The sequence below is a fragment of the Augochlora pura genome, chromosome 2 (genome assembly GCF_028453695.1).
Source record: "Augochlora pura isolate Apur16 chromosome 2, APUR_v2.2.1, whole genome shotgun sequence".
In the NCBI taxonomy this organism is placed as follows: Eukaryota; Metazoa; Arthropoda; class Insecta; order Hymenoptera; family Halictidae; genus Augochlora; species Augochlora pura.
Window position 1 is genome coordinate 7,304,719 of NC_135773.1, and position 16,030 is coordinate 7,320,748.

General features: G+C 42.4%; 1 protein-coding gene across 1 annotated transcript in view; it reads left to right on the forward strand.

The window, feature by feature from the left end:
- The window catches only part of Ten-a (Teneurin-a transmembrane protein), a 611,676-nt gene that overhangs the window by 555,872 nt on the left and 39,774 nt on the right, over positions 1-16,030 (forward strand). Inside the window, exons 8-9 of the mRNA XM_078188214.1 lie at positions 13,030-13,149; positions 14,844-15,532. Of these exons, the coding sequence (XP_078044340.1) occupies positions 13,030-13,149; positions 14,844-15,532 (809 nt within the window). The remainder of the gene's footprint in view (positions 1-13,029; positions 13,150-14,843; positions 15,533-16,030) is intronic.

The window sequence follows — 16,030 nt, forward strand, 5'->3', positions numbered from 1 at the left end:
TCTCTCACCGTTCAATCTCCCACCCGAAAGCTGTGCAATTCCGTCGTAGAAACGGGCGACGAGACGTCCCCAGCCGAGGTTTGCGCGTCGCAACCGTGTTTTTCCCGTCGCCGGCTTAAATATCGCTCTCGTTAAGTTCCTCCCGGCCATTTGTTGATGGGCCCGGGGCACCGGTCGAATGGTCGCTATTAATAATCGCGAATACATTTTCGCGCCACGCGCCCGTCTTCCCACGGGGCTTCTCCGGGGAGCGATCGCGCCGCTGCGGAAACACGGGCTTTCCGGTCCGGCAACGTATTGCCCGGCGATCGTCGGCCATTTTTCCGTAACGTCCGATATGCGTGTGTTTCGATTTCTCTTCGCCGTGCAACTTATCGTTGCGGCGTTACGTGGACCACCCACCCGCGCCCCCCTCTGTAGTCTGCACCCCCGAGGGAAACTTTGAGCGAATCGAGGGGGAGGGAAACTTTGAGAGCGAACCAAGGGGAGAGGGAAACTTTAAGAGCGAATCAAGGGGGGAGGGAAACTTTGAGAGCGAACCAAGGGGGAGGGAAACTTTGAGAGCGAATTGAGGGGAGAGGGAAACTTTGAGGGCGAATCAAGGGAGAGGGAAACTTTGAGAGCGAACCAAGGGGAGGGATTCGGGGGAAGGGAAACTTTGAGCAAACCAAGGGGGGCGGGAGGAGTATTCGGAGGGAGGGATTCGGAGGTGGTGGCCGAGTTATGTGGGTCAGGTTCGAACATTTTCGTGGCTCTATATTTGCCGAAGGATCTCTCCTCCCTCCGCCCACGTTTTTTCTAAAGTACCGCTGTTTGCCCGAAGCTCCGTTATTATTTCCGGCCCCGGCGATGTACCTGCGCATTTAAATATTTTCGCCGCGGAAAATGTTTGCCGACGGACTGGAAAAATGATACGCGGCGCGCTATTTCCGCTGAAAATATTTACAATCTTGGACGCGCAAAACGGAACGTGGAAACGTGTTTTTCGACTCGCGCGACTTCCCGTTCGAGCTAATATTCGCGTCATCTTTGCGGTTACCGGAGATGGACGCGATACGTTTTATTAACAATTTATGTTATTTACGTTATACAATTCTGAGATCCCAAATTGGTTTTAAAGTAATCTACGTGAAATAATTCTTTTGACAAAAGATCCTTTAGCGCAAAGGGTTAACTGTAACGTCAACATACTATAAGGGATTCGTGGATCGATGGATCCGTAGGTCCGCCGAGACTACGATCATCCAATAAGATTATTTCTGTATAAAAAGAAATCCATTTAGTATATTATAGGAGCCGGAGGGGGAGGAAAGGGAGGAGGGCCGACGGCGGCTCGTATCTGGAATCGTATCTCCCGTCCGGCCCCACAACGTAAGGAAATATTTTTCCTCGGTGTATCCAATAATTTTGATAGAGTAACCCAATAACAGCTTATCCAGACTACATCCCGCCACAATAAAACATTCGTTTCTCCAGATGTTCAATAGCGAACAATGCCCTCCCCGGCTCCGACAGAATCGGAGGAGGCACGAGCGAGGTGGAAGGGAGGGAGATGGACGTATCCGCGATATTTCGACGGATAAGAGCGAAACGACGGACCCGGATCGATAGTAAACATTTCATTATAACACGAGGAAAGAAAGCGGAAGTATAACCGGGGCGCGGGAGGCCGGATAATCCGCCGATAATCCGGGAATCATTCTCGGGAATGAATCGTTCTATCGATCCGAGGGAATATAATTGAAAAAGTTGTTCCTTTGCTCACGGCGAACTCCCGTTCTGCTCCTCTCTCTCTCTCTCTCTCTCTCTCTCTCTCTCTCTCTCTCTCTTTCTCTCTCTGTCTCTCTGCCTGTCGTTCCCAGCCGACTTCACCTTTAACCCCCGGAATCAAAACCAGGGAATCAAGGTGGTGAAACATGGACCCTCCGATCGGCTCGATTTTCCACTGACTTTATTATTGCTGCAAGGTTTTTTCGCGGTCGATCCTATTAACCGCGCTTTTCACTCGATACCGTGCTGATCCGCGATACCACGAGAAATCCGTAATTGTTGTCCGCTATTATGGGAACAGATGTCGAAACGTCGTGCACGTGTATTGGGTTGGCGATTAAATTATCGCGAATTTTAACCTCTCAGATGGATTTTACGCTAATCAAATTTTTCGTAACTTAATTACCATTCTCTTGATATATTTTTGGTATAGCTGCATATGGTATTAGCTATTATATATTTATTCTTTTATTAGTGTATTGGATGTATACACTTTCGCTTTAATAATTAATAATACAATTGAGTAAATTACCATTTTCTTACTATACATATTTTTGGTATAGCTGTATATGGTATAAGCTATATTTAGTCTTTTATTAGTGTATTGGACATATGCACGTTCGCTTTAATCGTTTACTTTAATAATTAATAATACAATTGAGTAAAGCGCGAAACTATAATGGCGCGTCATGTTAAACATCGCGAAGGGTTAAAAATATAACTTTGTTCGATTTTTGTCAGCAAAAGACTAAATTTTTTATGACAGAAAACTTGTTGTCATCAAAAAGCGTATATTAATAAAATATCGTGTAAATTTGGCAGTAAATTTTGGAATAGTAGAAGTTATGTTATTTATAAAGGTTTTCAGCATGGGTTTTCGGTGTACGTAACCGAGAAGTACAAATTGGATTTTTTTAAATTTTCATTGTCGGCTACGATAAAAAAGTGAACGAACAACTGTGCTTTTTACATTTTATTTCGTTCTAGAGAATAGTTAAAATTGAGAAAAAGTGTTTCGCTGTACAGTGAATTAGTTTCTCTAACGTGTACAAAAAAGGCAATTTTGCTGTTCGCTGCGTACCCGTCGCTATGTACGATCGATATGGTTTATTTTAGAAATAGCGTAAGTCCATTTCTGCTTTAAAAATTGAGAAATTACGTAATCTGTGTTTAATTTAGAGTAAAGTATTTATATCTAGCTAGTTAATATTTAATATCTTAGAAAATGCCAATACTTTCTTCAATTAAACTCAATAAAATTTATTGTGGCATTAATTTAATAAAAAATTGATTGCGCTGCGGTTTATTATAGAAATTTTATTTTGCGATAAAACCTCTATTAAGATCAATAAATGTTTTACTAATTCACACAAGAGGGAATACATCGATCATTCGGATAAATTTTTTACGAAATCGTTTGATTTAGAATGATAATATTAAAGCCACTTTTCGATGTGTTACAGCAAAGTGCAAAGGTCGATTTCGATTAGGTAGACTGTTATGGTAGACCCTAAGTAGACGAAAGCTAAACGTATCGCGTGTCAGAATCGGCCTCCACTTTCAAAGATTACTGGATCATTAGCCTGAATCTAAAGTAGAGACAAGTTCGTCTATCGAAGGCCCAAGGTCTACTCGATTCGTCGATATAGGATACGTCAACAGTTACTAAACTATAACAGTTACTATATAGCACTGTAATAAGTTGCCAAACTATTATCTATTCAAACTGTTGTGATTATTACGTAATTATGTTTATTATATTTATCGTACTAGACACACAGTAGTCTCTCATCAAAAATATAATATAAATATCGTTAAAAAGAAGCTATAAATTCTCTAATTATAATATAAAATGTCCCAGAATTATTTAACAATTTCGAAATAGAAACTAACTGAGATTATTTTGAACAACTTTTTCCTTCACAAAAATTTTCTCTGTGGCTTCGTTGACGAGTTATTAATGAAAAACAGTGACCAATGAGAGGCGAGCACCGCCTTTTGCTGGCTGATCTCTTCTCTCATTGGTCACTGTTTTTCATTAATAACTCATAAACGAAGCCGCAGAGAAAATTTTTGTAAAGGAAAAAGTTACTCAAAATGACCTCAGCTAGATATCTGGATACCTTTTTCAGGTAGAATAGGAAAAAAAGGGTTACACGATTCATAATGTATAATAATTCGTGCGTGTACTTCAGTCTCCCATTTTCCACGATATCCAAATCAAGGAATTAACAACGAAATTATATAATTAATAATTAACAAAGAATCGACATCTAAAACGAAAAACATATGTAGACACGTGAGATTTATTTTTCGTAGACCCCGCTCGAATACAGAATTAGGTTGAAAAATCTGGTATCCGCCGTCGCGACAACGCGTCGGATATAAAATCGCTGATCGGCAATTTAGCTTTCCGTCGATCCCCGTGTCGGACCTCTAAATTGGCCGGCCCGAGTGTTCGTACAAACTGCACGAAGGATATCCGAGAACGCGTCGCGAATCGGGGACAGAGAAAACCGGCCACCGCGCCGGTTACGTTTGATGCTCGCGTAATAAGGTCATTGCACAGTTCACTGCAACTCAATTTCGATAGTTACGTAACGTGCATCGCCGGTCCCTAGGGAGGAGATGGAGGGAGGGGGGGGGGGGGGGGGGAGTGGATGCTCCTTCTTTTCCAGTTATTTCGCAGTGTCTGCTGACCGAGTCGATTCCCCGGCGACCCCGAGAACCCCGCATGCGTGGACTTTTCCACGCGATGCGGACGCGCGACGCACGGTAATTTGTCCGTCACGGTTGACACGCGGAATCAAAGGGACACGATGACCGTAATTGCGCGCGCTCACCATTGTTGCTGCCGCGCTTCCTTTGGAAAAAAATGCAGCGACCGCGCGCGCGGTGACGTGTATGGATGAGCCACGGCTGCGGCAAATATTGGTGCCGTCGCGCGCGAGACTATACTATGCCCGGGCTCTCTGATGAACAAGCATCAGGACGATGAGGGCTCGAAATATCTTTCGTTGTCTTCGGAGCCGTCGAGATCCAGCGTCGATATTCTATACGGTGGTGCGAAAGTCGCGGCGATTTTATTGAATCATTATAGTAAATATTTTTAATTGTCACTCGGTTTCGAAATCAAAATGTAGAATTATGGAAGAGATTTTTCAAGGCTTGCGAAGTATAGGAAATTCTCTGTAATTGTCCCTCGGTTTGGAAACAAGAATGGACAATTTTGGAAGAGGAGAAACGATTTTTCAAGGCTAGCGAAATATAGTAAATTCTCTGTAATTGTCTCTCAACTTTGAAATAAAAATAGGCAATTTGGGAAGAGGAGAAGCGATTTTTCAAGGCTAGCGAAATATAGTAAATTCTCTTTAATTATCTCTCGGCTTTGAAATAAAAATAGACAATTTTGGAAGAGGAGAAGCGATTTTTCAAGGCTAACGAAATATAGTAAATTCTCTGTAATTGTCCCTCGGCTTGGAAATAAAAATCGACAATTTTGGAAGAGGAGAAGCGGTTTTTCAAGGCTAGCAAAATATAGTTAATTCTCTGTAATTGTCTCTCGACTTTGAAATAAAAATCGACAATTTTGGAAGAGGAGAAGCGATTTTTCAAGGCTAACGAAATATAGTAAATTCTCTGTAATTGTCCCCCCGGCTTGAAATCTTGAATCTCCCTCCGGCATCTGCGAAAACGAAGCGGTACGAGCGCGTCGAACGGGCCGCGTTTCCTCCTCCGATCCATTTATATTAATGTCTTCCGGGCAATGAGCAGTCGCCGGAGTGGTCGAAACGAAAACACGCCGATGAATTCCATCCGTGGAATTCTTCTGGTCTCGCGGCGGCGGAGGTTATCGCGGCTAAATTAATTATCTGTCCCAGTGGCTGGAACCGCCGCGAATTAATTACGCGGGGGGAGGGGTTAACGAGACTTTTTTAAAAAGCGAAAGCTCTCTCCGCGAGCGATACACAACGTGCCTAACGACCTCTTGGCTTATCAACCGGTCGCTTTTCGCGCCTAAGCTAATTGAACGCCGCGTATTACCGCCGGCAGAACGATCTGACAAATAGAGGAATCATGCGCCGGTCATCAATGTTTCATGTTCATTCGTCTATTTTATTTTTTGTCCACCCGCCACCACCCCTTGTGTCGTCCTTTTCGCCGCGCACGGGGGCGCGTACACGTTCCTCCGCCCGGTGGCCAACCCCTTTACTCGCCCACCCCGCCCCACGCCCCCTGGTGGCCGCCGGTTTGATTTATTGCGTCCGCTTTATTGCGTTTGTTGTGTTTGTTATCCGCGCGACGCAGTCGAACGCGGTCCAATCGGGGAAGCCCCCGCCCGAATATCACCGACGGAAATGGAAATTTGCTATAGGAAAATCCCTGTATTTTCTTTTCGGGGTTTTTTGGCCGCGGCCGGGTTCATAGTTCGGCAAATATTGTATACGGAAATGGATTTACGAATTTTACAGCTCATGTAACATTCAATGTTTACACGTTACCGGCCCTCGATCGGCGGGCCGGGTTGACGATGCCGCCCCCCCCCCCCCCCCCCCCCCCCCGATCCGAAACGAATATTGTCCGGCGACCCGATAAACACGCGCGTAATATTTCATCTCGAAGATCGCCCTTTTTTTCCGGCGGACACGAAAAACCACGGTTCCCGTTGCCCTACCCTCCCTCCCCCCTTCCCTGTCGAACCCAGCGACCTATTTTCCGAACGACACCGAGAACTGCTGGCCGTAATCGTCGCGGTTGCGTCGTTCATTTTGCAGTGGAAAATATGGTCGAGGTCGATTCTCTTCGACATTTAAATAAAAAGACAAGAATAAAGGCGTTGGAGTGTATAATTCTCAAAATTAACCCTTTACGATTATATTCGATTTGTACGTAGGTGATTGGAATTCATTATTGTTGAATGTACAGTAATAAATAATATGCGAGATTAACCACTTATACTATAATAATATGTCAGACTTATGATGAAAATTTTATGCAAGATTTACTGAATATGATTATCAATTTCTTCTAAATTGAAATGAAATTTTATTCTCCTGTTATCAAGGTATAAAGATAAAAATAAATGAAGACAATAGAAAAGAGAAAAATTTTTTGGCTCTGTTAACAAAATTATTAAAGACGAAGTGGTGTTAATTAGTACAGTGTAAACAGAAATCATAGTGCAAAGGGTTAAAAAGGAGAAATGAAATCTATTAATTCTATTTCAAAATTTAGACAAATACATAACACAACAAAATGTTCTAATTTAATATAAAAATAGTAAAAATGAAAAGAAATGAATAAATAGATTTGGTGGCTGATGGCAAACCTACGACCGCAAAGGGTTAAAATTGGATAGCGTTATCAGGTATTCGCTGCGTTCAAATGCTGGTATTTTCTAATCAAGTTTCAACAATTGCTCGAACAATAAGCGAGAGGACTTCATAGCTGACCTCGAGCAACAGCCCTCGGCTCGCCCTACCGTCGACGACCACTAAACCGCGCAATCACCATAAGAACATCATAGCGGGCAAGGTATCCGCGTGTGGTCCGGGAATGTCCGACTAAAACCATCCTGACCCACTTATGGGGCGCGTAGTACCCGCTAAGCACTTTTCCATGCAAAACGCGCGTGTAATCTGCTCTCCCGTGAAAAACTGTACGACAAAAGGACAAGCCGTCGCCGGCGAGAGGCCATAAAGCCGAGAAGGGAGGAGGAACGGCGCAGCCTCTCGATAAGCCACGGCTGTACCGGCGTGTAACACTTCCTCCGTTAGAACCGCGCTGGATTTATTTTTAAGGAACAGCTTGCCCGGTAATTGGTTGCCCCGACACATGTCCATACAGGTGGGGGGACTCTCCCGTGCATAAATATTCATGGGGCTTCGCGGCCAACTTCCGTTAACTACCCCATTACCTTCTAGCTGTATGTAAATAACATCGGTTTCTAAAAGTTCGCGCGGAAAATTGCGTTGCCGCGGCGTGATGGCTCGTTTTGCAACTCATGCGTTCACGGTGTAATGAAACTCGCGCGCGCGCGCGTTCGCGTTCGCCGTCGCCTATATATTCTTCACCGCGGTTTGCAACAAAAATTACGCAATGCGCGAGCGTTCCGCCGGAATAGTTTACGGGGCGAAGATCGCGCGCGGCTTCACTCGACGCCGGATTTATTAGGATGTCCTATAAGTTTCTTCCCTTTTTTTGATTGCGAAATGAATACACGATATTTGTTGTTTAATATGTTGCAGCCGGCGCCGATATTCACGATTTTTTCTGTGAGTCGGCGCCCGAAATTTACAAAAATTAACCCTTCCCACTCGAGTGGTGACTCTGGGGCACCACTAAAATTGTTACAGCACGTTTCAATATAATTTTTATATTATGAAAAATTAGATATTTTATATTTTTAGAATAGTTAACCCTTTGCACTCGGAGCCATTTTAACTGCAAATCTGAAATAATTTTTCTGGTTCGTGGTATTTCCATTCTATTTAACAAAATAAATATTTATGCATACAAAATTTATTCTTGTGACTCCTGCCAACAGTTTTACTACTTGATAATTTTTCAAATCTAAACCTTATTGTCACAAAAATTATTTTGCAACGTAATAGAATAATTTCAGTGGTGCCCCAGAGTCACCACTCGAGTGCAAAGGGTTAATATTTCGATCACTAAGATTTGATTTCGAATCGCTCGCAACCCCTCGTCACTTATACTAAAGAATAGAAGGGGATCGTTTTAGAGTTAAATATTCATCTCTTTGTTTTTCATTTAATATTCATCTCAGTTTTTGCATTGATGCGAAGACGAGCTAGCATAGTATCGGCCTATAGGAGATCCTACTTTATATAATACAAACGAAACTCTCTAGCCGATAGGAAATTCCGTTCTTTTTTCTCGTGTTCGCGTTCCGTTAGTCGAGCGCGACCGGATCCTCGTAATAAAAATCACGGCCGCGCGTAAGAAACGTTTTTACGCTCGGAATTTCGAGTCACGCGCGCTTGTAAACGCGTCGCGCGCGCGCGCGCCTTTGCTCGGCGAGTAAACCGGGGGAACGCGGGCGTAACCATCGGTTTATAGCGAAATGTCAGCCCGGTGGCCGGGGAGGGAAACGGTGGGAGTCGAAACATCCATCCATCGACGTTTCCATCGTTCACCATTTTCAAACCCCTCTTCGCTCCACGGGATCGGGTACTGAACAGCGAGCCCGCCGCCGCTGTTGTTCAACCGTGATATGTCAAGAAACCCCCGTGATAAAAATGAATGCGAAATGTCGATGACCCCTTGTTGCAATAGCCGCGCATGTCACGCGACCACTTAAGCTCCTACCGACTGATCACCGTTAAGTGTTGTTATGACTGTGCCTTATCCGTGAACGCGAACCAGCGCGAACTGCCTCATCTGCCGTAATGTATTGGTATCCGCGGGTTTTGCGCGCGGCTTCTTCGATTGACTGCTCGGACGCGTTCATTTGTCGATGCCGTTTTTAGAGTTGATGATACTGAAGTTATTGTAGCTTTGTGATATAAAATGGTATTGGACGATGGTAAATTTTATTTTTATTTAAATTTAGTGTTTTACGAATTTATTGTGTTTTTTTCTGAAATATTTCTGCTTGATACAAAGACACAATTTTTATACTATTAAAAATATCATTGAAATACTAATTTTTATAGTGCAAGAAAATGTGTTTAAAATCAAAAATACTTGAAAAATCGAAATATAGTTTTCGTGCATTAAATGGAATTACTAGTATTTAATACGAGTTTCGTCAAAGTAAAAATTATCTTAAAAACAAAATAATTAGGATATTTTACTTATAATAAATTTTAAGATCCGTAGCTTTCTCTTTGCAACAAATTCTCAAATTCTGGAATAGGATTACTTGCAATCTTTTTATTTAACTTCGAATGAAGGATATATTAACAACATTTAGAATAATATAAATTATTTCCTCACAGTCACATTTCCGTCTCGTAAAAATATAGTTAAACAAAAGTTCATCATGTCACTCTCAACGTAAGACTACAATCTTCAAATGAATCCGAACTTCGGTAATAGTCCTGGGCCTGAAAATCCCACAACAAGAAATTCAGCGTGTCGTAGTCCTCTGCTCCGAAAGTTTTACGCTCCTAAAATTAGTCGCGTTAGGTCTGCCAACCCTTAAAACCAGAAGTTTGAACTCCGGGGGCCCTAGGATCCCAAATTTTGGGTTTAAAAGCCTTAGGACGGACGAGTCTTGCTATAAATCTTAAGGCTAAGTGCCTTCAAACAACGGATCGAGGGATCGCGGTTCCCACAGTTATTGCGACATCAAAAACTTCGACGCTTCGTTACGTGGTTACGCATTGTTCAACCCTTTGCGCTCGGTGACGCCTCACCACTAAATCCAAAATAGTATTTGTAAATGGTGATCCATAATTCGGGTTGCTTATGCAGATAAAATTGGAATTGAAATTGGAATTAAAATTGGGATTAAATTTGGATAAAATTGAGATAAAATTGGGATAAAATTGGGATGAAATTTGAATTGAGATTAAAATTAAAATTGGGATAAAATTGGGATTGAAATTGCAATGAAATTTGGATAAAACTGAAATTAAGATTAGAATTAAAATTGGGATAAATTTGGGATTGAAATTGCACTGAAATTTGGATAAAATTGAAATTGAGATTAGAATTAAAATTAGGATAAAATTTGGATAAAATTGGGATGAAATTGGGATGAAATTTGAATTGAGATTAAAAATAAAATTGGGGTTGAAATTACAATGATATTTGGATAAAATTGAAATTAAGATTAGAATTAAAATTGGGATAAAATTAGGATAATATTGGGAGTGAAATTTGGATAAAATTGGAATAAACTTTGACTTAAATTCAGATGAAAATAGAAAACAGCTTTCTAAATGTAGAGAATTTACGTGACAAGAAAATTACCGTATGACGCTGTAAAACAATTATCACCAGTGCCTTAGAATCCTCCGAATGCAAAGAGCTAAAATTCGGCCAAAAGCTGCTAAATAACTTCCACGATTTTCGCAGGCGAATATCGGGAGTCTACCGATGCGATTTTTACAGGTGCGGCGACCGCGACAGAAAGCCGCGATCAACTCGTTCCATTCTTAATGCGCGTGGCCGGCGCCCGAGACAAAATAGCACCGTTACGGGACTCTTTTATTGCGGCAGGAATCAGGAGCTTTGGTCGAGTGTCCCGCGGCACCGCAAATGGCCTTCATAAATTCGAACAATCGCTTTCGAATTACGTCGAGACGCTAGGCTTTCCAGTTTTTCCCTCCCCCGGAAAGAAATTCGAATGATGCACCTCTCCGCTTCCACGGTTAATATACGGCCGTGTCGCGGTAATTGTTTCGTTCGCGTGGGCGAACGCGCGGAGGGGCGCGGTTTCCGCGTACGCAACAGCCCGAGGATCGCGGCCTGAAAATCTTGAACGGGACACGCGCGACTGTAATTCACTTCTGCTAGATTAGTTCCGGATGGCAAGCCGGGAAATTAATGCGCGCGATTGTGCGCGTGTGTGTGTGTACCAATTATCACCGAGTACTATTTTTTAGCAGGACCTCTTTTTCAATTAAACTCGCCGAGTACCTTCCCTTGTTTAAAAGCCCTTTAAAATGTTTCGGGAAACACGGGGATATATGGCGATGATCGATCGGTGTAATGGTTCTCTCGTTAAATTAACGTGGACGATTATTTAATGCAATTGTCCTCTGCTGTTTTCGACCATTTCGTTTTTAATTAATAGTAACTAATACGCTGGTTTCGGGAGAACTTTCTTTCGAGTTATTTTGATAATATAATAAATTGTTCAATTTATGGAATTACATTGACGATTCGAATCGCTTTTATTTTTAAAACGTTGTTTAAGCATTGTTTTAAAGCGCAAGAATGAGCTATAAGTCGTTTTGATATATTTTTATAAACTGCCGAATTTATAGACCCACATTAGAATAAAATTGGGATAAAATTGCAATGAAATTTGGATAAAATTGAAATTACGATTAGAATTAAAATTGGGATAAAATTGGGATAAAATTGGAATGAACTTAGAATTAAATTGAGATGAAAATAGAAAACAGCTTTCTAAATATAGAGAATTTAATTGACAAGAAAATTACCTTATAACGCTGTAGAATAACGAGCTTAATAATTCTATGCGAATGGCGTTTACTTTTAAAGACATTGTCCACTTTATTTCTATTTTTATTCTCACGAACAATGCTTAAAAAACAATCGCGATTCGCAAAGAATTGTCAAAATTGATTCACTTCAACCTAGTTTAGTAAATTCGACGATTATTCTATTTTCATTAAAATACGTGCAATAAGTGGAGCGAAATTTCGCCGGGTCCTCTTTTTGGTTAATTAACGAGCAAGATCGTGGATTCGCATAAACTGCCGCGACCAGGCCATAAGAAAAAACGCGGTGTTCGTACGGCGGACAAGAACCGCGTATTTGCGCTGTTATACGAGCGAGTTTTTAGCGCGTTGTACGAGCACCGTCGCGATTTTTGTAGCACTTCCGCGCGGAATCCGTGTTAAACGAACCCGCGTTATGCAACGGCCTGACGCACACGCGTACGCGCACATACATAATGAATGCAATAACATGGACCATCGGCCGATGGTCCATGACCGGCCTGAATAGAGGGAACCAACGCGAAATTGGCACGGCTTGCAACTTGTTCAAGTATTCAATCTATGAAATATGAAAGTGATCAATAGACCGCGGATATTTATGCAAACTACTATCTTTCCGACAGCTTCGTAGACTATCCGGCCAAATGAAATACGATTGCCTCGATCAACGATCGTGCTACTTGGAAAATATATAAAATAACAGATTATTGCGTTTTAGCAATTATTTTGAGTTCTACAAAATTCTCTTAAAATTTAAAGTCGAGGCTTTCCTTGAATAAACAGGTAAAAAATGAAAATCTGGTTACACTCTTTATCGCTTTAGATTATTGTATTTAAATGACTGAATTATTAGATAATTGTTGTAATTATTTTTAGAATTATTAAGGTAACACTGTTTCTTCAAATTGAATACATTTCAAAGGCCTTTTTGAAGGGGTCGATTTATTGTTCAATTTATCGATATTTAATTAATCCGGAAATTGATTTCTAAATGTAATTTTACACAATTCCGTCCTGCAATCGTATTTCTGTTCGCGCAGTCGGTTAGCGGCGCGACAACAGCCGTTTTAAAGCCCGGATTCCGTTTTCTTTTCAGCAGTGAGCTCCATGCGTCCGATAGACAGCACGAAATGCGTGGTGGTCCAAGATGTCAAGGCTGTCACTCACGAGAACGCGCATGTTCACGACCCGATATCAACGCAAATACCCACCGAAGGTAAATATCGAGCAGTATCAATTTGCATCCACTCTGCATGATGTAAATACTCCCGGTGTGTACGGCGTCTCACGGTAATTGCTTTTCGGTGGCGTCTCTGCCACGTTCGAATGGCTTCCTCCGCTCTGATGTCGCGCGTCTACGCCGGCACACAATGGCCTGCTACGAGAATATTATCGATCCGAAATTAGATACTTCTGACTTTAAGTCCCACTTGTCCCCAAGTATTTACGAGCCTCGCCCGAATGAACCGCGATCGTGCCGATCCTAAGCGCGCCCCTAATTGCCAACCCCCCTCCCCCTATTGCCAATTACTTTCGTATATAACGTGCCTTTAAAAAACTTTGAATCTTCGTAGACATTTTATTTTTGTAGGTTATTTGTTCGTTTAATTTATAGTTTATAGTAGAATATCAATTTTTGAAAATAATTGTAGGTAGTAATGGTTATTTCATCGTCAAAGTAATTAAATTCTATTTAGAATTCTATTCTATTTTATTTAGAATTTTATTCTATTTAGAATTCTAGTCTATTTTATTTAGAATTTTATTCTATTTAAAATTCTATTCTGTTTTATTTAGAATTTTATTCTATTTAGAATTCTATTCTGTTTTATTTAGAATTTTATTCTATTTAGAATTCTATTCTATTTTATTTAGAATTCTGTTCTATTTATTTAGAATTATCGTTGTAGAAAATAAAAATTATTTGAGTTAATATTGGTGACAATAGTTGAAAATTAATATTAGATACGACAGTGTATTGACCGTCCGTGAGAAGACGGCACAGATGTCGACAGTGTGGTACGGGAAGACCCAAGTCTAAGGTATAGTCCATGTTATAGTAGATGGATGGGATATCAGGTAATGGAGAATAGATCCCTACAAGTTTCTCTGTGCCATCTTCTCTCGGCGACAGTGCATTGTTATGTCCAATATTCATCTTCAATTTTCTTACCTGCAATTAAAACAATTTTTACTTTCTATAACAATCTTAATAAATTATGGATTTTTTGTTACGAAGACGAAAGAGAGAAATACAAGAATTTGACAGAATTTAATTATTTTAACAATAAAGAAGTACGTACATCGCAATGTCCATCTTTAACTATTATTAACTATTACTTAAGAAATTTTATATTGTACAAAAAGATTTGCCAAACAAGCTATGTATTAAATAAACGATAAATATTGAATATAGCAGTCTACATATCCCTTTCCTGTCAAAATCAACGCGTTCATTATTATAAAATCTACACATTAAAATCTCGCATTAAATTCCCAAAATACACAATTTACTGCCAATATAACATTTTTCCATAATCAACGAACACGTTCTTCCCCCATCACGTCCACCAATTAGCGTCTACACGTGGACAATAGTTCTCCAAATTCGCGAGCATTCCCCTGTGGTAGTTGCCATTGTTTCAAGAGCGGTTCTTTCGCGCCATAAAAGAAACAAATAGTAGATGAAATTGCATAATCCGCGTCGCTTTGGTGTCTCGTCGTCAAGAATTTGGTGTCCCGGTTCCCGTAGCAGCAGCAGCAGCTGTAAGCCGGTATAATTCCGGCCGGTGACAAGTAGTTTCGCGTGTCCCCTGCCCGCCCGTCTTCCCCCCCCCCCCCCCCCCCCTAATAACTCAGAGATTCGCGGGACGCTGATAAACGCATTTCCACGTTCCGCTGTTTCCGCAGAGTCGCTGCCCACAAGCACGGCGGAACACTCGAGCGCGTCGGACAGCGCCGGGGACCAGCAGAGCGACCCGCAGATCCAGCAGTCGGCTCAACAATGGCCGGCGGTACTGGAGCTCCAGGCGTACAACGTGGCCCACTCGGCCGTCATACCGCCTTACAACTTCTGGAACACGGAGTTCCGTAACAAGCAGCCGGCGTTCATCCGGTTGAACCTGACTCTGCCCTGGGGCGTGAATTTCGCCGTCTACGGTCGTCGTAACGTCGCGCCGAGCGTCACGCAGTACGACTTCGTCGAGTTCGTGAAGGGCGGCCGGGTCGACCACAGGCTGAAGCGGGACACCGTCTCGGAGGCGGTCAGCTTCATGAACACGGTCGGCCAGGATATACGGGGGAATCGTCGCCGTCAGCCGTCGTCGGGCGGCGGCGGTGGCGGCGGTGGTTCGGCCGGCGCCTATCAGCACGTGCTCATCAAGAGAACGATCGTCGAGCCGATGATGGTGAACGTCAGCCTGCTACAGTATCTGGACACCGGCCGATGGTTCCTCTCCGTCTACAACGACGAGCTGCAGCCGTACAAGGTCACCCTGGTCGTCACCGAAGCCGAAGGTGTGTCGACCACCTGCCCGAACGACTGCTCCGGACGGGGATCGTGTTATCTCGGCAAGTGCGACTGCATCGACGGGTATCAGGTGCGTACGACGGGGTTTCCGTTAAGACAGCGCGACCCGCTTTGAGACCGGGGCCGACTTTGATCTTGTCTAGCCTCGGCCCCGTTGTCCGACAGGCATGTTTTAAACGGTTAGGCTTATCGGTGTTAACACTCCGTTGAAGGCACCCCCGCCTCCCGACACTAGGGTCGCCCCGCTGTTAGGGGTGTCTACAGATAAGCATCGCGGCGAGTGTAATGCGGGGTAAACGGTCGACACCCTTGCCGATCCTACTCCGGTGTCCGCGGTGCTGCCGATACCAGGTTTTCGAAAGTTTCACGCTCTGGCGATGTCTGCCATTTTCCGGGGTCGTTGACCTTTTTGAATCGGTAATTTTTATTTCGAAGAATTTTTAGTGCCTCTCGTAGCGATCTCTGACTGATCATTCGGCAGCAAATATTTATGCCATCACAGGCTAATTAAATATACCATTTTATTAAATTAGATTATTTATTTATTAAATAGATTAAATATTAGAAG